At 36.7% G+C, this 25,263-nt stretch overlaps 3 protein-coding genes and 1 non-coding gene across 5 annotated transcripts; 1 reads left to right on the forward strand and 3 right to left on the reverse strand.

The window, feature by feature from the left end:
- Window positions 1–2,464: 2,464 nt before the first annotated feature.
- Window positions 2,465–7,542, reverse strand: LOC137718503 (kinesin-like protein KIN-7N). The gene is made up of 18 exons (XM_068458064.1): window positions 7,367–7,542; window positions 7,179–7,268; window positions 6,979–7,097; window positions 6,766–6,879; window positions 6,606–6,687; window positions 6,432–6,499; window positions 6,261–6,326; window positions 5,980–6,122; window positions 5,803–5,905; window positions 5,625–5,705; window positions 5,450–5,518; window positions 5,306–5,365; window positions 5,036–5,188; window positions 4,581–4,877; window positions 4,340–4,423; window positions 4,067–4,225; window positions 3,714–3,986; window positions 2,465–3,016 (listed from the first exon to the last, which is right to left on the reverse strand). Exons 1-18 carry the CDS (start codon window positions 7,509–7,511, stop codon window positions 2,579–2,581), a joined length of 2,544 nt encoding a protein of 847 aa, XP_068314165.1. The 5' UTR covers window positions 7,512–7,542; the 3' UTR covers window positions 2,465–2,578.
- A 5,545-nt stretch (window positions 7,543–13,087) lies between these two features.
- Window positions 13,088–14,032, reverse strand: LOC137716794 (basic leucine zipper 4-like). Its single transcript, XM_068456171.1, has one exon. The coding sequence runs from the start codon at window positions 14,008–14,010 to the stop codon at window positions 13,552–13,554; it is 459 nt and encodes a 152-aa protein (XP_068312272.1). The 5' UTR covers window positions 14,011–14,032; the 3' UTR covers window positions 13,088–13,551.
- A 5,198-nt stretch (window positions 14,033–19,230) lies between these two features.
- On the reverse strand, window positions 19,231–23,102 carry LOC137717984 (uncharacterized). Of its 2 annotated transcripts, XM_068457512.1 has the most exons (12): window positions 22,911–23,102; window positions 22,610–22,805; window positions 22,445–22,519; window positions 22,227–22,333; window positions 21,870–21,930; window positions 21,657–21,716; window positions 21,491–21,565; window positions 21,010–21,162; window positions 20,825–20,879; window positions 20,283–20,399; window positions 19,714–19,943; window positions 19,232–19,564 (listed from the first exon to the last, which is right to left on the reverse strand). In XM_068457512.1, the coding sequence occupies exons 1-12, from the start codon at window positions 22,955–22,957 to the stop codon at window positions 19,541–19,543; spliced, it is 1,200 nt and encodes a 399-aa protein (XP_068313613.1). In that variant the 5' UTR covers window positions 22,958–23,102; the 3' UTR covers window positions 19,232–19,540. The 2 variants fall into 2 exon arrangements, with proteins under 2 accessions (XP_068313614.1, XP_068313613.1); XM_068457513.1 differs by lacking the exon at window positions 21,491–21,565 and having other exon boundaries at window positions 19,231–19,564.
- Window positions 23,103–23,215: 113 nt separating this feature from the next.
- On the forward strand, window positions 23,216–23,287 carry TRNAD-GUC (transfer RNA aspartic acid (anticodon GUC)). The gene has a single exon. It is a non-coding gene; the product is annotated as a tRNA-Asp (tRNA).
- Window positions 23,288–25,263: the final 1,976 nt, after the last annotated feature.

Here is a 25,263-nt window from a genome sequence, read left to right on the forward strand (position 1 = left end):
GATTAGTTTATATTTTATCCTGAAAGATAAAAAAATATAATATTTGAGAGATTAAATTTGTAAAAAAATTTTTGAAAATTAAAAGACATGAAAGTTTATAGTTGGTTTATTATTTAAGCGTTGATAAACATGCTCATTTCTATCAATGGAGGGATTTTTCAGTGTGACTGGCACACGAGGCGATACATCACGTATTACTATACAAATGGTGAGGTATGTGTGTTGAAAAGTTAATAACTTAAAAAATAAAATTTCCCACCACTTATATAAAAACACGTGGTGTACTATCCATGTTTCTATCACAATAAAAAATTTCTCTTATTAGTGACACATAATTTAGTTTATAAATTTTATCTTCCTAACATTATAAAAATTAAAAATTAAAAAAAAAAAAAAACAGTTTCTTGACAGATCATGCAAATGACATCATCAGCGTGGAAATCTTTGGAGATCACGAGGAAAAGTAGCTTCTGAAAAATATATAGTATTACAAAAATGATGTAATGAAAAAAAATTTGAGGTATCATCGATTTGGAAATTTTGGGGATTAGCAAAGAAAAGTATTACCAGTAATGTGTAATTTAAGTGTTTCATACATCACTCATTTAATAATTTAGGATGGTTGGCCAAAACTCCATCTCATTTAACCAAATGTAACGCTCTCCCATCCTCTCTCCTTCTAAAAAGAAAAATATATTCGATACAACATGATATGATGTAATTTTGTTTCGGCTACACGTAATTAATTTTATTTTTGTATTGACAACACACATTACAACTAGGCCTTCCACGTATTGACAGCACACATTATATCTAGGCCTTCAACAACGAATTTTGTGAGATCCGCTATATATAGGAATCAGGTTTTTTGGTTTGATTCTTATAACATTGCTTAGTTAATGGTGTGATCGTGTAAGTTTCATAGATATGAGAGTCGTATTATATAAGGTTCAAAATCAACAAACCTATATATTAAACTCAACAATTGAATTCAAATTTTCATATTTTCTTTTTTTAAAATAAGAATCAGTTGGCGACTTCGCTAAAACAGTTTAACTTTTTGAATTTCGGAGATCAAACTCATGATGTGCTGTGTAGATAGAAGATATGTTCTCAAATTACACATAATACAAGAGAATGCCGCATTTGATTAATTCTCGACAATCATTAGATTTAAGGTACCATCATTTGATTAGTGCCCCATTCCGTGATTTAAGGTAAAATCATGGAGTTTGTTGCACCTAAAAGAAGCTCGCACTTCCTCAAATATTAAATGTTGTGATAGATTTTCTTCCAAAAAAATATAGAGAATTATCACCTTTTGTTGTTCTTGTGGTGGGACTTTTCATGATGGGATGGTTTATGGGCCTCAATTTCCATCACAATCTTATCTCCAACCCTAATTAAGTATTAATTACTTGTACTTTTTGGGGCTAAAGACCTTTTGAATAATCCCTAACATGTGAGGTGTGCCTTTACTTGTAGCCCACTATGGCACTACCAGCGTGGTGTAATGTAATGGGAAGATGGGGGACTATAAGATGAAACTCAAGCAACCCCACAAAATTTTTTAAAAAAATTAATGAAAATTACTTGAAAACTTTAAGTTTTAACGATAGGGACAAAATAAAGGGTAAAATGAATAGTACCATAATTGACTTTTTAGTGTTAAAATGTGATTTTTCGTTAAAATGAATAGTACCGTAGACTTTTCGTTAAAACTTCCTTTTTTTTTATGGATTTTTAAATAAAATGGTCTCTGAGATTGACTTAACTTTTTTGTTTGGTCTTTTGATGTTTAAAATTGATAGAACTGGTCACTGAGTTTGTCCACCATCAATCGTTTGTCATTCCACTAAAAATTCTCCGTTAAATAAGGATAAAATTACAAAAATATGTTTTTGTTGTCAGATATTTTGGCCCATTGAAGATTAAATTGAGAGTATTTTTGTCATTTTAGCCCTATTTAATGGAGATTTTTCACGAAATGACCAAAATGATTGACGGTAAACAAACTCAGGGACCAGTTCCATCAATTTTATATCTCAGAGACCAAACAAGAGTTATCCAATCTCATGAACCATTCTTGCTAAAATGCCATTTTTCTATTTTATATGACCAATATTGAGGGAGATGAATTTAAATTTGGGACTTTGAATACAAAGTAAATATTTTTAACCAACTGAACTACAATTCCATTGTAGAAACTCCATGACATTTTGTTTCGCTCTTCAAGTATGAAAGAAAGGGTAGGAAGATGATTTTTTTCTTTCTTTCTTTCTTAGATTGTGGGTAAGTGGTCTACGATTCAAGTTGCAAATCCAAGCTAACGATCTTTGTAGATGTAGCAACACTATAGTTTAGTGGTGTTTCTCTGTACTAGTAATGAGAAGTCTCATGTTTGACGAACATGAATGACGAGTTCAATACCTAATACATAATTGTAAGAATTAAAAGGGTCATTCTAAAAATCCACATTGATACCAAATCACAAGAGTTAAAAGAGTCGTTCTGAATAGAAAGGAAACAAACGTTACAGCTTACATAAATATTACTAAATAAGGCCACTTGATAATCTTCAGCATCCAACAGATTTGGGTACTGAAACTGGATTTTGGGCTCTCAAACTCTCAATCTTAGACTTAAACTCGCTGTGGAAAGACATGAGCGATGTCTTCCGGCAACCAAAAGCGACACGGAACTGTTCGATTTTTTCTTCAAGGTCTTTCTTTCTCAGTAACTCGTGATTCAGATCCTTCACAACATTTTCCTTTTGGTCAGTAACCAGAGCAAGTGTTTGAGATGATTCAGATACCTTTTTGTGCAAGGAATCTCTTTCTTCTTTCAAAAGCCGAAACTCAGCTTCCAAGGCATCATATCTTTGCTTGGATTTCTCTAGAAGCTGGTTATTTGAATCTAGCTCTTCCTCCAGGCCATGGTATCTTCCCTTGATAGTGCTGAGCTCATTGCTTAGTTTTTCCTCCCAACAGGCAGTTTCTCCTCCCCTTGCACGGTCCTTTATCACAAAAACTTTAACTTATAACAAAGCCACTCTAGTTTTTCCTGGGAACTATACCCAGACAGAACTTTTTACAAATCTTCTATGAAACACACAACATTTTTTCACTAAACAAACAATAAATGAGGACTAAGGGGACACCGAAACGTGTTTGATTGCCTTTTAGAGCTCCTTTAGTGAAAAAGTTATATATTTGATTAAAATCCGTAAAATGTTATGTCCAGGTATATTTCTCTTTTCTCCCAAACCCAACTAAAGTTGGTTCTTTCATGATTTCTGTGGGTTCAGCTAAAACTTACATTGTCAGAGTGCACATAAAAGTAAAACGCAAGAAAGACTCTGAAAAGGAGACATATACATATAAATATGAACCATAATAAGTGATTATAGCCGCTTGAATCGTTCCTGTACATAGATAGTTTCCCAAAATATCATAAAAATTTGAGTTTCCTTGCCTAAATTGGAAGCAATCGTTCCTATTCTTGTATCCTAACCCATTTTCCCGCCCTTCGTCACTACTTGGCTTAAACCCCAAGTATTCACAAAATTCTAAAATACTGTTTAGAACTCCCCTGTAACTAATACTTTATGCATCAACATGATTCAAAAACATGTAAGAAATCTTCAACAGCAAGGCAGAGAATAGAATCATAACTAATGGAAAATATCTTTTTAGTTGTGACCAGGCAGCTACCTTGTATTCATTGCAGCATAGTGAATTTCTCACTTGCTCATTCTCAAGACTTGATGGTTCTGATGATACGAACAATTTGATTGTGCTGTTCAACCTCTCGGAGAGAATTTTGCGCTGTTCTTCAATTAGAGAACTATTCCTAGAGAGCACTCCTTGGTCCTCATCAAATGCCGCTGAGAATTGGGCTTCGAGAGTTGTAAAGAGGCTTGTGCCAATTTCACTTATGCTCGAAAGCAATGTTGCCGCAGAAGATTTTTCATCAGATATAAAGCTCTGTCCAGATAACTGTAATGTTACTAAATTGTGTAACACCAAACAAAAGTTGGGAGCTCAAAATGGAAAACAGCTATAACCTGAGTCTTTGATAAAACATCCACATAAATATCTTTGCAAGTTGCCACACATTCACAAAGCCTTTGAGGGATGTCTCGAATTAGTTGTGCTTCTTTTTGGAGTTCAGATATTTCCCGAACTAATTGATCATTCAGTACAGCTTGTTCGGCATGTTTCCTCTACACAGATAAGTATCAAAACAGAAATCCATAAATCTAGGCAGAAGTATAATTTGTGCATTTTAAACTCTGAAGTTGGACTACAATATCCAAGTCCATATGCCATATACTAACCTTGAGATCATCTCTCTCTTCAACAGCAAGTTCTAGCTGTCTCTTCAAATTGTGGACCTCGTGCTTGTAGTTCTCATTTGAGCCCTAGAAAAAATTGATGAGATAAGTGAAAAAAAACTAATAAAACTTATGTCCGACAAGCAAATGCAAAACGAGAAAATAGGATGAGAATGGTAGCTTCTCAAAGTTTTAAAATGGAAAGATATTGAAAGTGAAGACTAGTAGGTAAAATTAAACTCACGGGAGCTTCATCACTTGGCGGAAAGGATTGAACTTTTCTCGCAGGAGTTATCTGAAGGGAATCAAGGTCAGCTATGAAACCTTTGTTCATTTTAAACCATGTGTCTTCATCAACCACGTTGCTAAAAGCATCTGGAAGAGGGCTAAAGCTGGGCAACTGTGAATAATTTGATCGCTTGACAACGAAGGAATGGGGAGCTGCCTTGAAATTAGATGGGGTACTGAAGATATCTCCTTGAGATTTACTACTGCTGTCACTACTAACTTCCTTAAGGCTTTGTCTCCCAGAATCTTGTGCCTATAAAAAGATTTATGGATATGAGAACCTCACCTACACACACACACACACACATGCACTACAAACAAACAGAACTACCCGAAGACCCTAAAACAACATGAAACATGTAAGTTAGAACACATATTTGCACAACATATAACAAAGCATTAGAGGTATACCTGACTAGAACTTCTCTCAAAGTCTGAAGTAGTAGAAAGGCTACCGAGATTGTCAGTTTTCATCTGTTGGTCCCTGATGCTTTGTTCGCGTTGTTTATGTGATTTCCGCTGCTCTTCCAGTTCCATTTCAAGCTTCTCGCGTTCTAGTTCATACTGAATCATAGAAAGTTAGCACCTAAGTTGACTAAATGTAAAAGAAGCAAAAGTAATGGTTGGTGGGTGATGCAGATGAAACTCTAGATATGGAAAGTTCGCGGGGAAATACCATACCTGAAGCATGTCGTTTCGCAACTTCAGTATTTCTTGCTCCAGCACCCCAGCATGGGATCCCTGATAATTTATTTTTTTTCAAGACAAGATAGTTATGTGAGCTTGTGTCTAACTTTTCATGTAAAATAAAAGAGATAGTTCTACCTGAAGTTTCATACGAAGCTCTTCTATCTCTTGTTTTTGTCGCTTCAGTAAGGCTGCATCTGTCAAAATCTGCAATAGATTTGATCATTAGTGATGCGCTTAGAAATTTCCTGTATGAGATGCTAAAATCTTGAACTAATTAGCACTGGAATATACTACCCAAGAAGAAACATACCTCATTAACTTGAGCACAATTAGTGATGCGCTTAGCTCTGCTAGCAAATTGAAGGGTCCCCTTTGTTTCCTCAATGTGTACCTAAATGCATCCATAACATATTATGATTATAATACATATAGCATTCAGTTATGCTGCTAAACTAAATTATATTACCAGGTGAACACTAATATGATACCTCTTCTGGTGCTATAGTACAAATAATTGAAGTTTTTGCATTGCCTCCAAGGGCAGGTTGAAGTATACGGGTAAGCTTACTATCGCGATAAGGAATGTGACCCCTGCACAGAAGTTATCATTAGCAAAAATAGCTCACATTCAGCTAAAAATGATTTACCAAGAGCAAAATAAATACCTGTTTTTTGCGCCATCACTAAGTTTGTTAATTACATTTCCAAGAATCATTAAGCTCTTGTTTATGTACTTTCCCTCCTTCAAACGTACTCCGCCAGCTCCAGTTTTGGCAATCCGTTCAGAACCAGCTAAATCTACCAAATTCTGCACCCATCATTTAAAATTTAACGACAACACTCACAGAGTCAGAAATAAATAATTAAGATGCTGCAAAGCATAAGAGAACAAATCATCTGGAACTGTTTATCAACTTTGATAGAGAATGGCAGAAAGAATACGAACCAAGACTGAGACACGAATAGCATCAGTACTTGAACAAGTAGTGTCCTTCGCATGGCTTTCAATTACCTAAACTCATGAGATACAGAAACCATTACTTGGGAGTTAGTAGTAAATCCAAAATTTAGTTGGAGGCTCTACATGGAAAAGTATAATATATTAATATAGACATACCATTCTGAATATTGTGTGAGATCTACTACTCCGAGCATTCATATTCGTTTCTCCAAAGTGCCTATTAACTGTAATTAACATTTTTGCAGGTGCATGTAAGAACGAATATTCAAGTAAAAAAGCATAGAGGAACAAAAAACCCAGAAACTCAAGTTTTGGTTTCCAAGTGCAAACCTTCTCCGCATTCAATGAGCTTCAACACCTGTTCAGCGTTACTGACAATTTCCTCCCTGAGGCCAGCAACAAATATGCCACGCTGCATGCGAAAAATCAGTGAATTCAGTTCACTTAAAAGAAGCTAACTAAATTTGTGAAAGGGGTCGGTGTAGCCAACCTCCAAACTCTCATGGATCTGCAATTTCTGGTTCTCTACTGCAAAAAGGTCGTTAATTTCCTCATTGTACAATTCCATGTAGGATACTCGAATCAGAAACTCCCGATGGGACATCTGGAAACATAAAGTTGCATCAAATTCAATACCGCAAGCATCAAATTTAATCTAGCAAAAATCAAATTTCAAATTAAGAGAACCTCTATAGCTCATTACCAACTGGATTCTGTCAAAGACATCTCTAACAGCGCGATGAATGATACCCGGATCTGTTTCGGAACCATTCATGGTGAAAGTCTTCCCACTGCTGGTCTGCCCATAAGCAAACGCAGTTCCTGCAAACATTCCACACAAACATCATTAAACGCAAAACACCAACGAAACGGAGCTAATAAAGTCTCGATCTTTTCACATACCATTGAATCCTTCAACTGCGGCGTGAATAATGTCCTTAGTGAGAAGCTCGTAAACCCTAGAATTCGTACAACCTTCATCGAACACATGATCTGCAAACAACAAAACCACATTTATTTCAACCAAATCACACCGAAACCAAACCAAAACAAATCAGAATCAAATCGCGAACTCTCATGTGCTCGCTTACCGAAAGCGTAGGAGATGCCGGAGATCGGCGTGCCGTGGGACTTGTGGAGCGAAATGCGGTTGTCGTCGACCTTCCAGAAGGCTCCGGTGGAGGAATCGTGAGTTACCGGAGGCCTCACCCGAACCGCGACGCAGATCTTCTCCATTGAAGCCGTCGATTTTGTTTCTCTCGAAGAGTCTGAGAGGGACTGATGGAATTCAACTTCCGCAGGCGGCAAATGCTCTCTTCCTTTTGGAACAGTTCTAATTTGAATTTCGTTCGGTTTACGAAAATGCCCTTTATTGATAATTTTTCAGTGCAGATTTCAACGGTTGGATGACGAACCACCGATCCATGCTGAAAAGCCCATACAATTTTGGGCTCTCTAGTTTGAAGCCCAAATGCAATAAAAAATGAAGCCCAAAAGGTTGGCCTTTTGTGGGCTTCATCTGTACTGTGTATGCAGCAGTCTATCACAATGGAATCCAACCCTCTGTGTGAGTCCCTCTCTTTGTCCGAGGCTAAATTATATTATATTCAAGAAAGTATGGTTGGAATGAAAAAACTATATTTACTTTTTTATCTTTCTAAGTTTCACTTGTACTTTTTTCCAAAACGAATATTTATATTATGTCCACCGTTATTTTTTTTTCTTTTTTCAAAAGAAACCATAGACGTGATGATCTAACCTCCCACTAGGTTGCAATCAACAAAAAAGATAAGACGTTTAGATGACTACCTTAGAGTAGTATGTTTGAAACTTTGTTACCTATGATATTATTAAAATGTGTCACTAGGTTGCGAATTTTGTCACAAAAGCTCACCAACTTACTATATTCAAAAGCTCAAAACAATTTGAGCTTGGTATCGAGCTTGAGTTATTTAAATTCGCTCAAGCTCGTTTCGTGTAAGAAGCAAGCCAAATTTAATTTAAGGTCGGAAATAAAATTAAACAAGCTAAACTTCAGTATAATGATATTAAATTTGGGTCGAGTTGTTTATAACCCTATCTATAGTACAATCTCTTGTGGTAGACAGGTGGTAGATGGAGTGGCCACTTAAGATGGCACAAATTAGTAGTGCTTTGTTTTTTCTTTCTTTCTTGTTATACAAATGATATTAGGCGAGGAAGTAATGAACTTCGAACCTCATATTCAAAAATAAATGTTATTAATCAATTGAGCTACTTGCATTATCATTTCAAATTAATGTAAGTCTTTAGTGTCGTAACTTTGGATAAGTCGACATAAACGTGTCCATTTTTTTGGCCCGACGTCAAAACAGTATCTTTGCTATCCACTAGATATAAGAAATTGTAAGATTGACTGCAAAAGAAAAGGAGGAAGAATCAAAGAGACTGAATATATATGGAATATAATCTGGTTTCCTTTTTCAGATGAAGATTCATGATTATCCAAACTATGAACTACAATTTCAAAAGAGTAATGCCAGATAGAAGAATTTTTTTTTATTTTTTATTACATTGTAAATCATGTGATGTGTTACTAATAAAAAAATAAACACGTTAAGTAACATTTAAATAATAATTAAATCATCAACAATCACATTATATGATTTATAAAATATAATTTAAATTGATAACCTGCATTTCCCAATCCAACAATATATCCATGAACGATGCATACTTTGCAAGAAGTCAAAAAGAAATTTACTTTCGCCAACTTTTTTCACTACTTTTGTTTTAATTACTACCAACTATTTGCGCATGTGTTAATTAATTAAGTTGTCAACATCTAAGAACAGTATAATATTTTGTTTGATACGTAACTTGGTTTTAACAACTTACAAAGAAAGTAAGTGTCACGAAAGAGACAATATATACAACAGAAACGGTAGATACAGTGCTCTTAGATTCTACCATTTTCCGGAGTTTGAAGGATTAACACATCCAAGAAGTGATTAATGATCAACTAAACATGCATTAGAGAGTGTTAATTATCTCTTATTCTTTTTATGTAGTTGAGTTAATCAAATCGGTCGGCCTAGGGGGTTTCCTTTTCTTTTTCTTTGTTTATTTTTTAATTTTCTCTCCGGAATGATCTTTGGTGATTTGATGGGGGCTACAAATCCAAAAGTTCAAATCCATTCCTTGCATCTGGATTGAAAGAGTACACAACAAGATTAATTGCATGCAATAGAAGGTCGACGTATGTTTTGTCCATGCACCTTTTCTTTATCCATCAACCACACACACGCACACACATCTATTTTTATGGTAGCGGCCTAACTCTCTTGACCACACTTTCCGACTTCCCATGGCTTCGGAAGGATCACGTTCCTCTCCTGAGTAAAGAATAAGGATCCTCCTGACCAAGCTCATCAGATCGTTGAAATTTTATCCAACAATTACAATTATTATACCTTTTAGAAAGACTTCCTGTTTATAACCGTTAGATAAAATTTCAATGATCCAAATAAAAAACCATGTTTAGTTTTTTAACCATGACTTGATAAGTAGACGAATCATGTGCTGTCAATAAATAATGAGATGTTCACAAAAATAATTAAAGAGCAAAATTTAATATATATTAAAACCCAAAAATAACTGAAATACTGTTCATAATCACAGTGTTGTTTCAATTTTGCCCTCACACTTTTGCAATAATCCCGGTTGTGTCCTTGCTGAATATTTTTTTCTTTCTTCTTCTCTCTTCCCTCTCGATGCACTCTGGTTTCTCTTCTTCTCTCTCTCATATGTTCACTCTCTCTCCAAAAGTCCATCTCTCTCTTCCTGCGAACCACTCACCGTATTTTCAGTTTGGAAGATTCATCATCCTTAGCTGCATTTTAGATCAAATTTTCACTGCCCTCCAACCATGTAGACTTGCTGCACAAATTTTCACTCACCTGCCATACCACTGTAAATTCACAAGTTTTCACCATCTTTTGGTTCTACTTTTTAAATATTAATTCGCTTTGTTTTGATGTTAATTGGATTGTGCTTTGCCTTCATCTTCTACACACCAGCATATTCCTAACTCACATAGAAACTGTAACGTATATAATTAGAGATGATTTTGGTCTAAAGGTTTACTATGAGAAGATTGACAAGAATACAAATAAACTTAAATTCATTTACCATTCTTGGGTTGTGCTTCCCAATAATAAATGTGTTCAGAGTGAAGGTTTACTATGAGAAGATTGACAAGAATACAAATAATATTCCTTTCAAACTTCGTTAATGTTGCGTGCATATTTCGATTACGATTTGGGTGTATATATATTTATAACTTTCTACATGTTTTATACGGTTTTAAAATTCATAGCATTGCACGAGAACACTTTCACTAGTGATTTCTATTTTTCATGAATTTTTGCAATAATGATTTATGAATGAAACCTTAAAAACAAACACTTCATCAGACTATGAGATTACTTTGTAGAATAAATCAGACAAATAAATAGCGCTATCTTAAGTTACTAACTAGTTAGCATTTAACAAGTACAGATGTCTACGTGGGCTAGAAAAATCACATACTCTTGTTTGCCAAATAAAACTAATCACAGAAAATATTAACATTAGCGAGTAAATTGTGACAATGATCTTTTAACTTTAACTCAATTGGAGCAATGGTCCCTCAACTAAAAATTAATTACCATTGGTCTCTCAACTCATCAAAATGTGCGTGCAGCTATGGTCCATCAACTAAAAATTTATTGTCATTGGTCCCTCAACTTTAATCCAACTGGAGAAATTGTCTATCAACTTTAACCCAATTCGAGCAATGGTCCCTCAACTTTAACCAAATTGTAGCAATGGCCATTCCAACTTAACTTGTTTTGACAAAATTTTGACAAAGTTGACGAAAATGACTATAGCTACACGTTTTGATAAGTTAAGGGACCCTAATTGTAGCAATTGTCATTCCAACATAACTCATTTTGACAAAATTTTGACGAAGTTGATGAAAATGACCATAACTACACATTTTGATGAGTTAAGAGACACCAATAATAATGAATTTTTAATTGATGGATCATTGCTCAAATTTAATTAAAGTTCAAAAACCATTAATACAATTTACTCTAACATTAGCATGTCGATCGCATCAACTAGGCTGCTGCGGTGCGTAGTTGCCGCTTTGCCCAACAAGTAATGGGACAAAGTTAAAAAGTAGTGAATCATCATGCGCTAGCTAAAAGCAAAGCAAAATGTGAGATGCAATATATGGAAGGAAATGCATGTGTTTGGAGAATTGAGAATCTTCCACACTATTCCTCCTTCGATATTAATCTTTTATTTTTCCAAGTAACGTATAGTACTGTTGCACTGCTTTTCCTTCGAATGGACATCTCTCTAAAGTTCGCAAGCCTAATATATACCACACATATATACATGATATATGCCATAGTTATATTATCCAATCGTTAAGAACCAAGTTGTACATCTAAAAAGCTCGAGCTAGCAAGCTGTAAAGAATAAGATCAAAGATTAATTTTCCCTTATTCTTAATTGCCCTAAAATAAAAGATATTGCACCCAAACATAGTACTGATAACATAATTTAATATCTTACTGCTGGGACCTTCTTCTTTTTTTCCTACTTATGGGACCTTACATGTGTTGGTTATGATGGGTCGGAATTAGCGGATTCTAGTATAATACAAATTACAATATATTATTTATATTACAGAATTTAAGATATAACGGATCCAATCCAATCCTTTTTTTTTTTTTTCCAAATTTTCTGAGTTGATTTTGATGCATCAAAGTTACAAATAATATCTGGCTCGTATTTTCTAACTAACTTGCACTCCTAAGTATAACAGTTGAGAACCAAAATAGTCTGTTAACTAGTGTACTCCTTATATATTAGGGTTATGTTGCGGTGTGTGAGAGTGAAGGCCTTGAACTGTAATATTCTGCCCTAATCTAATGAGAAAAGAGACCCATATATATATAGTTGAACGTAGAAATCTCTAATTGATAAGGACCATACAAATTAATCTGATTTGGTGCTTTGCTTCTTTCTTTCTTTTTTTCCCTTTATTTCTAGCATTCTATTTGGCAAGTCCATGTGTCCTTATGTTGCATAATCTAGATACCAACTTTTTTCTTTAATTCTTCTCGTACTGTTTTCAGGTAAAAGACATAGATATGGCTGTCTGGATAGTGGAAGATAAAGCTGCGCAAATGTTGTGCATAAGACATGTATACGAGTAATTTTATAGGTATCAACTAACAATTAATCTAAAATATTGGCATTCAAATTTGAGATTCATCTTGGAAATGTTCATTATATCCTATAGTATGCGATATTGCGTACCTTGCAACAAAACTAACTGTGAGGATGTGAATGTAAAAGAGTCTCATATAGGTGAAAAAAAAAACATTGTAAGGGCTTATAAAAAGTTGAGCTACTCCCCATATATCAATTATTTCAATTATATCAGTTATTACGATTTACTCTTAGGTGTTGGTATTTCTAGGGTTTGTTCACGACAAGACGTGCCATGAATAATTGCTAATTGCATTTGCTGCAAATTTGTACATATTATAGCATGACATGAATAACCAAACTATTGTTTAGCTAGCTAACTTAGCATCGAGTTGAAAGTAACATAGAACAATATTATATTATTTAAATTACGAAATTAAAGGAAGAAAGAAAGAAAAAGAAGGTCTTCAACATGCAAGACCAAAAAGCTACTAGATGCTACTCTCGAATCTTTACGTAGACCAACAACGTGATGCAGAGCAACGTACCTACTACCAATCTTTTTGAAAAAGGCAAAAACAAGTGCCTCAAGTTCACTACATAAATATTCTTCAATACAAATATTTACAAGAAGCGCCAAGCCCGATAGAGCATGCATGGTGATAAAGCTAAAAGGCCTAACAAATATCACCGGAGAAAAATTTGCATACATTCCGCTCCTTGCAGCATCTCTCACATATGTAGACATGATTACGTGCTGCTCTCAGTACTTACAAAGCTACTAAAAAGAAAGTCTCCCCCGATCGACAACGGGAACCCAAAAGTAAAGTAAAACCCAAAAGACAATTTAACCATCATTTTCAGTGACACACTGAGCATGCATGCAGCCTAATGTACCCCACAAAACCATAGAACTTTTTGACCTTTCCTCTAATTAATCTTCATTAAGCTTATTAATGATGATCATTTTGCTAATTTCGGGATTTTTTTTTTTATAAATGGATTTAGACGTGGAAATATTTAATAATTATTGTGAGTACTGCGTCTGCATGGCAATCAAAATCCGGTATAAATCCGAAAGTCTTGCACGTAGTGCTAAAGACTCGGATGTCATCCGGTCATTTTCTCTCCATAATACGTGACACTTTTGAGCAACCAGCCCCAAACGGTTCTTCAGCTCCTGGTTCTCTATTTTCAACCGGTCCACGTCGCTCGTCAGGTCCTCTAAACGCCTCTTCTTTCTCCACCTGGACCGCCGGGCTGACTCGCGGTTTGACATCATCCGCCTACGCTTTCTCTCGTCAACCGTATCGACCTCCCGGTTTGACCCCTCTGAGCTTGGGGAGGCCGAGTTCCCAGCTTGAAGCAAGGACAGTAGCTCCTGAATCTCGGCTGTTGTGAGCACGGTTTCTTGAACCGGACACTCGAAGTGGCCCATGTGGGACGGTTCATGGATGAAGGACATGGCTGAAGAACTCATCATCATTTAAGTGAAGGGGAGGGGAGGAGGGAAGGAGGAGAAAAGGGAAGGAACGAAGAGGAGAGGTTGAGTATTTATAATCGAAGGAAAGGATACACATGGGATCCACCCTATGCAAAAGTTTTGGAGGAGTGAGGGTAATTTTGTCCAAGAAAAGTATGTGTTAACAAAGAACTAATATATTTTTATTTTAAATTAAATAATATTTAGGGTTGGTGTAGTGCCATTACGTGCACAACTTTTGTGTAAAGGGGAATGGTAATGGTGGTGTGTGGCCATAGGGTTTCTGCTTATTTGTTCAGGTGGGCTCCAACACAATGTTAGCTTTAGCTTAATCACGAAGAATCAAACAAAAATGTGTAAACAAACAACAGATTATCTGAAAGTTTAGCCGAGAAATTACGCAGAAGACGTATGGAATACGCAATTGAGAAGGTGATGATTTGATTCTCTCAATATACTTACGTGTGTGTGAAAATTTCTGAAAAATATACACTCGAGTTATCTAAAATTGATATTTGTAAAAATCAATCAACATCTTCGATCGATTTCATGATAAATGTGAAGTATATGTGATCTTAGCGTTTAAAAGGCGGAACGTTTCTAGAAAATCACATTTATAATAATATTTTGAGTAATGCTAAATAGACTAAAATTTTAAATTAAATTTTTTTTTTTTTTTTGAAACACAATTTTAAATTAAATTTGTAAAACAGATGATGTGACACACCCCGACCGAGATCAGGGCATGCTGGCCGTCACTCGAAGGTGACGTAGCCATGTGCGCGTGCGGAAGCTATTGAGAAGGTAATAAAAAGTACGAATAATTAAAAACCTAATAGCATACAAGGTACTAGTGTATGTGAGACACAATTCAGAGCAAGTCTACAGCAGTCGAAAAGGAAAGATACGACATATGTACACCCGAAGGTGACCCTACAATGGTGAGTGTCTGTCAGAAATGCCGGGACGCCCTCTGGGATAAACCACCGAACTTGCTAGACCACTAGAACCTGGAGGGGCGCAAAAACAAAAGCGTGAGTGGGCAAAAACAAAGTTCTTTGAAAACTCTTTAGCAAAATACATTCTAACCCCTCGCCGTAAAACCTGTATACTTCCCAGAAAATGAACATATATACGTATGTATAGATATGTCAATCATGCTCCATGATATGCCATTCATGCTCACAATATGCCATTCATGCTCGAGAATATGCCACAACAGAATCTCACAATCAAATATAAATGCTCAAGCATAATTCACATCAATAACATATAATCTGACAGCCGGGAGTCACCTAACGTGACCTGTACGGCTGTAGATAGAGCTCCAATCTCAACTCAATATCTGAATCTGCATACGAGTCGGAACCACCTAACGTGGTCTGTACGACAGGCTGGTGTAATATATATATGTATGCTCTAGTGCTACGATCACGTGAAGTTGTGCGATAAATCGCGGGTCACCTACAAGTCGGAACCACCTAATGTGGTCTGTACGACAGGCTTGCACCTAACTTGGATCCAAGGCGAGCATGCGGTGCTGGTGAACATACACGTGAAGGCTGTGCCCTGGCCCTGGGCGGGAGCACTAACACCGGGGGTGCAGATTATGAGCTCTCTAAACATCTCAAACTACTATTGCATAATAACAAGAATACCACTTACCTGGCACTTACCTGTGCGTCCACAGCACCAAATACACATATATATAAATGTATGCCACTACTAATACATGCGATGACGCGTAAACAATATTCATATGATGCATGGCATAAAACAAATAACCTTTTCTATTTAATTTCTGGGAATTAATATGTATATAGGTATATACGGAAAACAAAAGCCCACTCACTGATAATTAGAAGGGTTGTAGCCCCCTGCCTCGAGTGTGAACGCTCGTCCTCGGAAAACGAATCACCTAAACGCGACAAAGTTACGAAAACGTTAATTTAAAAGCACCTAAGCAACTTCTCGTAATAACTTCTCATACATTGCTCAAAATGGACAATTGAATATACCAACGTGATCTACACAACCTCAGGATCACACCCATATTTTTGGAATAATTTTTGGACCACGCACGCGCCCCCACGCGCCGGCCAAGGCACGGCCCTACGCGCCCCCACGCGCGGCCACATGCACTGCACACTGACGGTGTCAACAGACGCCGTCAGGAATATTCCGTTAAACTGACGGAATATTCCGTTAAATCCAACTGTTACCGTTAACTGCCGTTAGGAATATTCCGTTAAACTTAACGGAATATTCCCCTTTCTTCTCCGGCGAGACGCCGGCGCCGGCGACGGCGCCGGAAAACTGGGAAAATTTCAAACTTAGTTTTCTCACTCGTTTCTCAACCAAATTTCATGATTTTTGAACCAAAATGAAGCTTAGGACTAGTAGAATCACGATAGGCTAGTTTTAAGGCCTAAAAATCACACGATCTTACCTGTCTTCAAGGTCAAAACTCGGCCAACTTTGCACAGGACGATCGTGACGTCCAAAATCACCCAACGAACCACTCCGAGGCTCCTTGGGACCTCACAAACACATCTACAAGCTTAGAAATTCCAAAAATAAGCTAGATTAATTTTGCATGAACAGTGTTCAAATCGGCCAAGGCGATATCGACGTGAAAATGATAGTTTCCTTACCTGAAAATGGTACCACTGGACTCCTCTCAGCCTCGCGAGCACGATGGTGGTCTTGGTTTCTTGATTGGTGAAGATTTGAGTGTGTTTGTGTGTTTGCAGAAGGAAGAAGAAGAAGAACTCGGGGAGAGTGAGAGAGAGAGACAGGAAAACAGAGAAGAGACAGGAAATGAGGGAATCCCGGGGGAGTGAGACGAGGTGTATGGGTGTGTGTGTGGTCCTACTACACCACACAACACAAAACTACCCGTAGAATAACAAACTAGGGGTAAAATCGTAAATTCAATGTACGTTAAAATGAAATTTGGGACGGGATGTTACATGATGTGTCACTAATAAGCAATCGGCATATTAATCGACACTTAATTAATAATTCAATCATCAATAATCATATCATTTGGTTTACATAATTTGATTTAAAAATTTAATCTCCCTAGCATTACCCTAATATTTTTCTTAACTTTGATGTCATTTAGGGTATATAAGCCTTTTTGACCTCCGTTTTTAGGTTGTGTCAGATTTTGCTCCTAAAGTGATTAACCAATCTAAGACTAGAATCCTAATGTTTAAGCTTTAAATGGGGATGCTATTCTACAACTAAAACCAATCAATATTGTCGATATATGATCAAATCTAAAGAAAATTGAGTATAGAGATAAGTTTTTTCAACATAATTGTTCTTTAACGTCATATCCAGATAATGACTAGTGCATATGTAATCCTAATTAACCGTAATACCTATGTGAGATGCATTAGTAAGCCATTTTAAGAATATTTTATTTCGAAAAGATCACATAACTCAAGTGGTTAATACCGTTTAATTTTGCACGTAAAGTCGTGTGTTCAAACCCCTCATTCTCCATTTATCACCTGTATCTGAAAAGCATACCTCGGTTGTCACATTATTCCTTGTTCCTAGAACATGGTGTTTCTAATAGAATACTCACATACATTAAGAATTATACAAAAGGAATCGAGGCAGTTTTCTTAGTTAGCATTCTTGGACGTTTTCTCAGTTGGCCGTTTGGGAAAAAGGGTTCGTCTCTGATCAATCAATCCAAAACAAAATAAAAGTGGACCCTAACATGCACACGTTCTCTGATGCGTTTTGAGCTTTAAAAAACCTGCAAAAATACAAATCAATGAAATATTAACTATTAAAGCTTAATTACTGATCAGGTTTGTCTCCCCTCTCACTTTTAATCTGCCTCATTAAAATCGGCAAATCCACAGTAAGGTTCATGTGCTGTGCTGCAGAGTTATTGGAAAAGTATTAACCTGGTCGATTCCCTCTATTTTTTAGGAAATTGTTATTGGCATTTCAAAAATCTCACTCTACACTCTAACTTTTTATATTTAGAAAGAAAAATACACTTGTGAGGAGTGTAGAATGAGATTTTTGTAGTGCCAATAACACTTTACATTTTTTAAACTGTGTTTATTATATAATTCTGCTGCGGTTTGTCTTTTTTCGAATGTTAATTAATCTTGGAATCCCAGTTTACTACAAGGGACCAACATGAGCATCATGTTTCATAGGATTCAGCACCGTATATCATCATTTTTCGATAGCTCAGTATTACTGTTTGGTGATATTTCTCTTCATTTAGAAGTGAGAGGTCTTAGATTCGAATCTTGTGGATGACGAATTCAATACCAAATTAGGCTGCTTATTGTGTGGCTTAACCAAACTTTTTTTCTCTTAGTGTAAAAATATCGATGTACTAAAAAAAAAAAAAATCGTAATCCATTTCTCTATCCACCCTCACCACTATGATCTGATTCCTGATTTCTCATACATTAAATTATAGATTTTAATGTGAAATTTTTATTTTATTCCGTGTGTTAGTAAACACATGAGAAGTCCCAAATGTAAACATTCAAGAACACTAGTGGATCCACATCCTTGTTTGCAATTTCCCTCACCCCCATTGATTCACACACATGAAAATATTCCCTGTACATCCTTACTTATTTTTGAACTATAAAAATATATATTTAATTAAGTAAAATGTAGAAAAAAGAAAAGTGTAGAAATGGTTTCCCTTTCTTTAATGTTATCCATGAAATATGACTGCTTTAACTAAATGCCTCACAAAGACTGGAATTTTGATCCTCTCCAAACCTGTCCGGAGCTAGGATCAGGAAATTTGCACCCTTGGTTTGTATGAGGTGGTGGGCTAATGGAATAAGTTAATCGGTACATTTGGATTCAATTTAAGTAGTACGGATTGCCTGGTCTTTCCGCATGGTGAGATCCAGAGTGAATCTCTGTCCCAAAGACTGAGCCAAGGGTAGGGAGGCAAGGACAACTCCACAAAGTGGCATGAGGACTCATGACGACCAAAAATTTCTGGACCCGCCATTTTGGAGTCTCGGGAGGTATATGTGACTGGCACAAAAATATAGTACTTAAACCGTCCTAAAAGAATTGGAACCTAAAAAGCTACAAAAGTCAAGACATCCCCCCATCCTCTAAAGCATGATTACAAATCAAACTCTAGGCATACAAGAAACTCTAGCCATTCAGCAAGAACAAGTAGCGAATTCAAAGTGCTTCCACTCTCCAATATATTATATATATATATATATATATAGCTAAAGCTTATTGTTCACTGAACCTGGAAAGTACATTGATAGTGAAGATGCCGCTTAGTCTTGTAAAAGAAATGAATGTTTTACAATACAATTTACAAACGGCCCTTAGCCGGCGGCACCACATGCACACACGAACAGCAAGACGAGTCTCCCATCTACAGTTGGGGTACAATCTTTACATTTATCACAGGCGGTGAAATGTCTCTGCTTGTCTCATGTTTTCCTGTTGTCCATATAGACTCGTCTATGATATTCATTGCCTGCGAGAAGTATATATATGATGCTTACAACGTCACTGGAGGAGTACCCTGCATTTCACGAACGAGATGACTAAAATTTAGTCGTGGAAGGAGTGATCAACTGCGGGTTTTATTTTTCTGTTTTTGTTTCAATACTTATTTACACAAGTTACGATTACCCAAAAATATTCAGTAGCAACCGGGAACAACAAACTCACCTTAAAGAGAAGATCATATGCAATCTGTTCCCAGGGTAATGAAATGGACATTAAGCAGCATTTGAGAGGTACCATCTCATCATCAAAACTATGGGTAGAAGAAGCAGCTGCATAGGCATTCTTCGCAGCCACAGACGCAACAGAAGCTGCTTTACGAACAATGGAGCCAATTCCAAATCCTCTTTTGGATATAACTGGTGAAAAAGGACCCAGATCTTGTTGGCTTTGATCTGATAACATAACATCGACTTTCAGTATTTGACACAAATGATCTCATCATAGGGTCAATTATTTGATAATAGTAACACCTTTGTCACAAAACAAAAGCAAGCATGAATAACAATCTCACATGAAACTAGATGAACTTTGCATGAAAGATAACGATAATCATACGAATTTCCTACTGTCAGGTATAACTTTCTTTAGACCTTTCAAATCTATAATCACTTAAGAAGTGCGGGTCACATGATAATCAATCTCCATCTGAACTATTATGAATACACAAAATTTAGGAAAACAACTACTTCAACTTTATACCGTCACTAAATTTTAGAGAAAAAATTCCTTGCCTGCAACCCTAGAAACAGCTACTTCAACTTCCCCACGTCCTCCGGGACCTTTCATGTAAAGTTTGTCTGTTTTGCCAGGGGAATGACCAAGAAGGTTCCCAAATCGAGACTTGCCAGCTGCAAGAGAGACAGAGAGATGAGTGAATCAATATGCTGCACCAAATCCCCTTGTAAGATGCTGAGAGATGTATAAATGGCGTTCCCAAAATATTTAATGCATTGTTCAAAGATCAAAAAATATAGTGGTTGTGTGGGTGGAACCCAGTCTTAATGGATTTTGAAACAAACTGGTTTACAAGATAAGCGTGAATAAAAAAAAAAAGATCTAAATGAAACAACAGAAATTTAGTGAGTTTATCCAAATCAGCAATACTTTTACACATCACGTTCCAAAAACTCTGCATGTATACCACGAAATGAAAACCCTTTATACTCCAACCAACTTAGACCAGATAACATATGAAGTCATCCAACAGTTGCAGGGGAAATGAAAACTGTATCTAATGGCACAACAACATAAAGTTATTTGTAGGAAATCTTACCATCATATGCGTCTCGAACCATTTGATAGCTGACGAATCCTGAAAAAAGAGTCAGCTGCAATCATGACACCAGAAAATCAGAATGTTTACAGAGTATTCCTTGAAGCAAAAGCATGCGGGGGACATTCACCTATCTCATCTCTAATTGTAGTTCTGGCATGTGAAACAGAGATTTAGAAAGAAACCTTTGTATTTTTCATCTTTGCGGAGTTAGTCTCAACCCTCAGAGAGGAACTATCACTAGAACTGCAATCATTAGACTCCTTTTCCCTCGGAAATGCTGCCCCATCGTGTGCATTGAGAATTACGCAGTAGCAATGGTCTGTTTCAGTCAAGACCTGGAAAAACAGAAAATAAAATCATTTCTTAGTTCTTACAAAATTGTAAATTGTAGATGAGTCAGAAAGCAAACTGAAAGTCTTGCACAAAAGGTTGGTTAAAGTCTGAAAATGTGAGATTTGGAAAAACGAAAGATCATTATCAAATTAACAGAAAAGTGACAATAACAGAAAAGTCTCAAAACAAGCAGGTTTTTCAAACTGACTAATAACAGAAAAGTGACGATCAAAAGCATGATCAAGCATTTAACTGTTGTGGCAACAACATTATCAAATTAACAACAGAAGGTCATTTGTAAATGATCTCATCACATAAAAGGTCTTTTACCACAGCATCAAAAGTGGAGTCGAAGTCATCGATTGCAAAACAAATATCTGGATAAGCAGGTGTTGTCTCCACTTCCTAGATAAATGTCAGCGATAGTGTTATATTAAGGGGATCCAATAACATGATTCAGTGATATCACGTTTTATCAGAAAGTACCTAAACTTGCCTTTTTTGAGTCCAACTGAAAATTGACACGGCTTGGAGATGCATAAAGAGTCTTTACAACCTGCAGAGATACCACAAGTCGTAAGGAAAACTGAGACTGCAACCAGAGATATGCACAGTGTGCAAACTGTATCGCAATTTTCCCGTAATAAATACGGAAAGAAGAAGATCGGTAAGACATACATCTAACACAGAAATTTAAGGTTGTGCATACCTTATATATTGGAGATAATGGTATACCTTGCTCAGCTTGATGATTCCGGAGGTCCTGATGACTGAATTTCAACCGTTAATTTAACTTCTACCATTGATCAAGTGAAAACTAAAGCACTATTCGAATAGAAGTCTGAAAGATATTTTTTTTAAGTAAAATCATTGTTCCCTTTTTTTTCTAAGATTCTGGGATAACTGAACTGCAAAGTTATGATCGCTAAACATCTAAGCTCAATCTCCTTACTTAATTAACAACACGGAAACACGCTTAATAAGAAAAGGCGGTGTGTGCAACTCACAGAACTGAAACATTATTAAAACATTATGCACACAAACACTAAACACAAGAACAAATTACCTGCAAATAGCCACTGTTACAGTAAAAGAAGTGTGAGCAATCAAGTTCAAGTAAAACGACCGCCTCCAATCCACATCCACATTACTTTCCCCGATCAAGTCATCCAACTGTTTGAAAAAATTTAACACATTTATGAATTCCATTCCATCAACAATCTCTTAAATTTGACAACACAAAAACCCGAAAAATCGATTTCCAAACCCCTTTTTTTTTTTTACCTTAGGTGCCCACCTGCGTACGAAGTACGGAGAAACACCTTCCTTGCCGTCATTGAATCCATAACCATAAGAGCTCTGCTCCCAAAAAATGCAATAACATAACAAACGAAACTATAAAATTATCAAAATTTAAGCAAAAATAAAAACAAATAAATAAAAAGGTACCAATTTTCTGACGAAGAAAACGAGATCATCGTCCTGACGTCCTCTGGAATCTTTACCGCGAACGAAGTACAAATCCAACATGTCGTGCCAGAATCTGTGGTCCAATTCGACATCGGAAGTGTCGTCCTCGTCCGCGACGATCACTGTTTTCCCCAATAAGCTCGAGTGCTTCTTCACCATACTCAGCAATTCGAACCTACCCAAAAGAAAAAGAACAAAATTTTACCATCAGAAACTCCAATCCAACCCATTTTCCCGAGAAACAAACAGAAAATAGAAAATTTGAAGATGTGGGTTTTACCTGGACGGGGTGTCTTCTCCATGTCCGAGCATTTCGATTGGAAGCATTTAGTTTTGCTTCTCTGGTTTGGTTTTATGAGGGGTGATTGGAGAAATTGGGGAAGGAATGTAGGAGGTGGTGGTTATGGCGGTCACGAGTTATGGTGAGTTCATTCGGTGATCTGCTGCCGCTCTCTGTAAGTGTTTCGTTGTGTTCCACCTGACAGTCTGACAGGGACGACTCGCGTGACTTTGGACCCGGAGAAATTTCAAGTTTCTTATAATTTTTAATTTATGGATAATATTACGTGGAATACTAACATCAAGGTCGTTGTAGTATAGTGGTAAGTATTCCCGCCTGTCACGCGGGTGACCCGGGTTCGATCCCCGGCAACGGCGATTTTATTTTATTTTATTTTTATCTTTTTGGGCCTGCTTCTTATGAATTGGACTGATTAACTTTGGGCCAAAAAATTCGAATCCAGTACAGACTTTTTTACGATGGGTTTAGAACAATGCATGAAGTTAAGCCTTCAAATTTTTTGTTCTTCTAAATGGTGAGATAGGCTTAGAGCTAAAATGTGTCGGGTGGATGATTTTCGTTAGCTACTATTTTTGTCCCAAACTCCTTAAAGAGTCTTGAGCCAGAGCTAGGTCTAGTTTGGCCTCACAACTGCAACGGGTATGGCTGATTGGATGTGCTAGAAAGCTTTTCTTTGCAATCTAAGGCTAGATATTTGTCTAGCCTAGGCTAAAAATCCTTCGTTAAATATGCTTTTAGACCTACTCCAACTATGGGTTATTTGCCAAATTTTCCCCCAAAATCACCCCCCCCAAAACACCACCCAACCGAAGCTAAAACATTGGGCTAAAAGCCAAATGCTAAACCTGGGCCAAATTCCCCGCCCCCAATCCGCGTGGACTTGCTTGAAACTGGGCCACTCTCAGCCCATCCACTCGTGGACGCGCCCAACAGGCTTGCTTCAAATCTGCTCCCGATAGAGTGGGGGCCCATTGTCAGGGCCTTGTCGGCCACTTCCCCCGAGCATAACGGCTCTTTTCCCCATCTGACGACCATCATTTAAGGACCGTTGGTTGATCCAACGGTCCAGATTCAAATTTCATTTTAAAAAAATATGTTATTTTAAAATACATTGAATCCAACGGCTGAGATCGAATATAATCAAATCTAATGGTAAAAAAAAAAAAAAAGATCTAACGGCCCAAAATTCAACGGCTAAAATAATTAAAAAAATATATTTAACTCAAAATTCACCCAAAAACTCTATAAATACCTATGTATTTGTTCAAACATCCACACAAAATTCAATTTTCTCCTAAAATTCTTCCAATTTATCTTTCTACCATTTCTTTCCATTTCCAAATTGTTCAACATGGCAAGAGAGTATATTAGAGGTCGTAATTGGACCTATGAGGAAGATGTTGCTTTATGCTTGGCATGAGTTTCTGTTAGTGAAGATGGTGCGATTGGTACAAATCAAAATAAAAAAGTTTTGTGGGATAAAATCATTGCAAAGTTTCAAGAAAACTGCAATGGTGGCGGGCGGGATGGTGGTGGTGTTTATAATCAGTGGAAGACTATCAACAAAGCATGCACTTTATGGAAGGGAAGCTTGGAGGAAGCCGTGGTTGGTATGCCTAGTGGAAGGAGCACCATAGAAATTATGAGTTTTGTTCTTGATATTTTATTTGTCATGTGCATAATATTAGTTTGCAACTAATTATTTTTATGTATTTTTTGCATAGGGTGACAAAACAATGGAAATTTACAAGACAAGAGTAACACCAAAAAATCAAGTTTTTAAGTCGCAACATGCTTGGGACGTCCTCAAGGATTGTCCGAGGTGGGGAACTGATGCGGACCAACAATTGGGAAGACTATTTCAATGTGAAGCTACACAAACAAATGCCGGAGATGAAGGTGTTTATGAAATGACCCCATCTCCTTCTTTTGCAAGGTCCCCGGGAAGAGATAAGCAAAAGGAAGCAAAGAGAAAAGGGAAGTTCCAAGATCCGATGAGTGGACACTTTGCTACCGGAATTGCAAAATTGAACGAAACTCATAGCGCTCACCAAGAAGAAACAGCCCGAATGTGTTTGTAAATGAAGGCAATCTCAGATAAGGAGCAAGATAGGTTTGAAATTAATTTGAGGATGGAGGACCTCATCAAATACACTCTAGAGAGGAGGAAGTTCTTACGTGGTAAGCAAAGGGAAATTTTGCGAAAGTCTGCCTCAAGGAGTATGTTTCAAGATGATGAATCCTCTGAACCCTATATCCCAATTCAATCACGAAGTCCATCACCAAGTGAAGATGATGGATATGATTATTAAGTTTATGTAGTGTATGAATT

The sequence above is a fragment of the Pyrus communis genome, chromosome 15 (assembly GCF_963583255.1).
Source record: "Pyrus communis chromosome 15, drPyrComm1.1, whole genome shotgun sequence".
NCBI classification, from domain to species: domain Eukaryota; kingdom Viridiplantae; phylum Streptophyta; class Magnoliopsida; order Rosales; family Rosaceae; genus Pyrus; species Pyrus communis.

Excerpts from the sequence above, each read along its gene's own strand:
- LOC137718503 (XM_068458064.1), bottom strand. The coding sequence starts at position 7,511 with ATGGAGAAGATCTGCGTCGCGGTTCGGGTGAGGCCTCCGGTAACTCAC. Across the intron at positions 6,880-6,978 it reads TCTTTGACAGAATCCAGTTG|ATGTCCCATCGGGAGTTTCT; the intron begins GTAATGAGCTAT and ends TTATGTTTCCAG. Across the intron at positions 5,706-5,802 it reads GTACTATAGCACCAGAAGAG|GTACACATTGAGGAAACAAA; the intron begins GTATCATATTAG and ends GGATGCATTTAG.
- LOC137716794 (XM_068456171.1), bottom strand. The coding sequence starts at position 14,010 with ATGATGATGAGTTCTTCAGCCATGTCCTTCATCCATGAACCGTCCCAC.
- LOC137717984 (XM_068457512.1), bottom strand. The coding sequence starts at position 22,957 with ATGCTTCCAATCGAAATGCTCGGACATGGAGAAGACACCCCGTCCAG. Across the intron at positions 21,566-21,656 it reads TTCAGTTGGACTCAAAAAAG|GAAGTGGAGACAACACCTGC; the intron begins GCAAGTTTAGGT and ends ACATTTATCTAG. Across the intron at positions 19,565-19,713 it reads CATATGATCTTCTCTTTAAG|GGTACTCCTCCAGTGACGTT; the intron begins GTGAGTTTGTTG and ends CGTGAAATGCAG.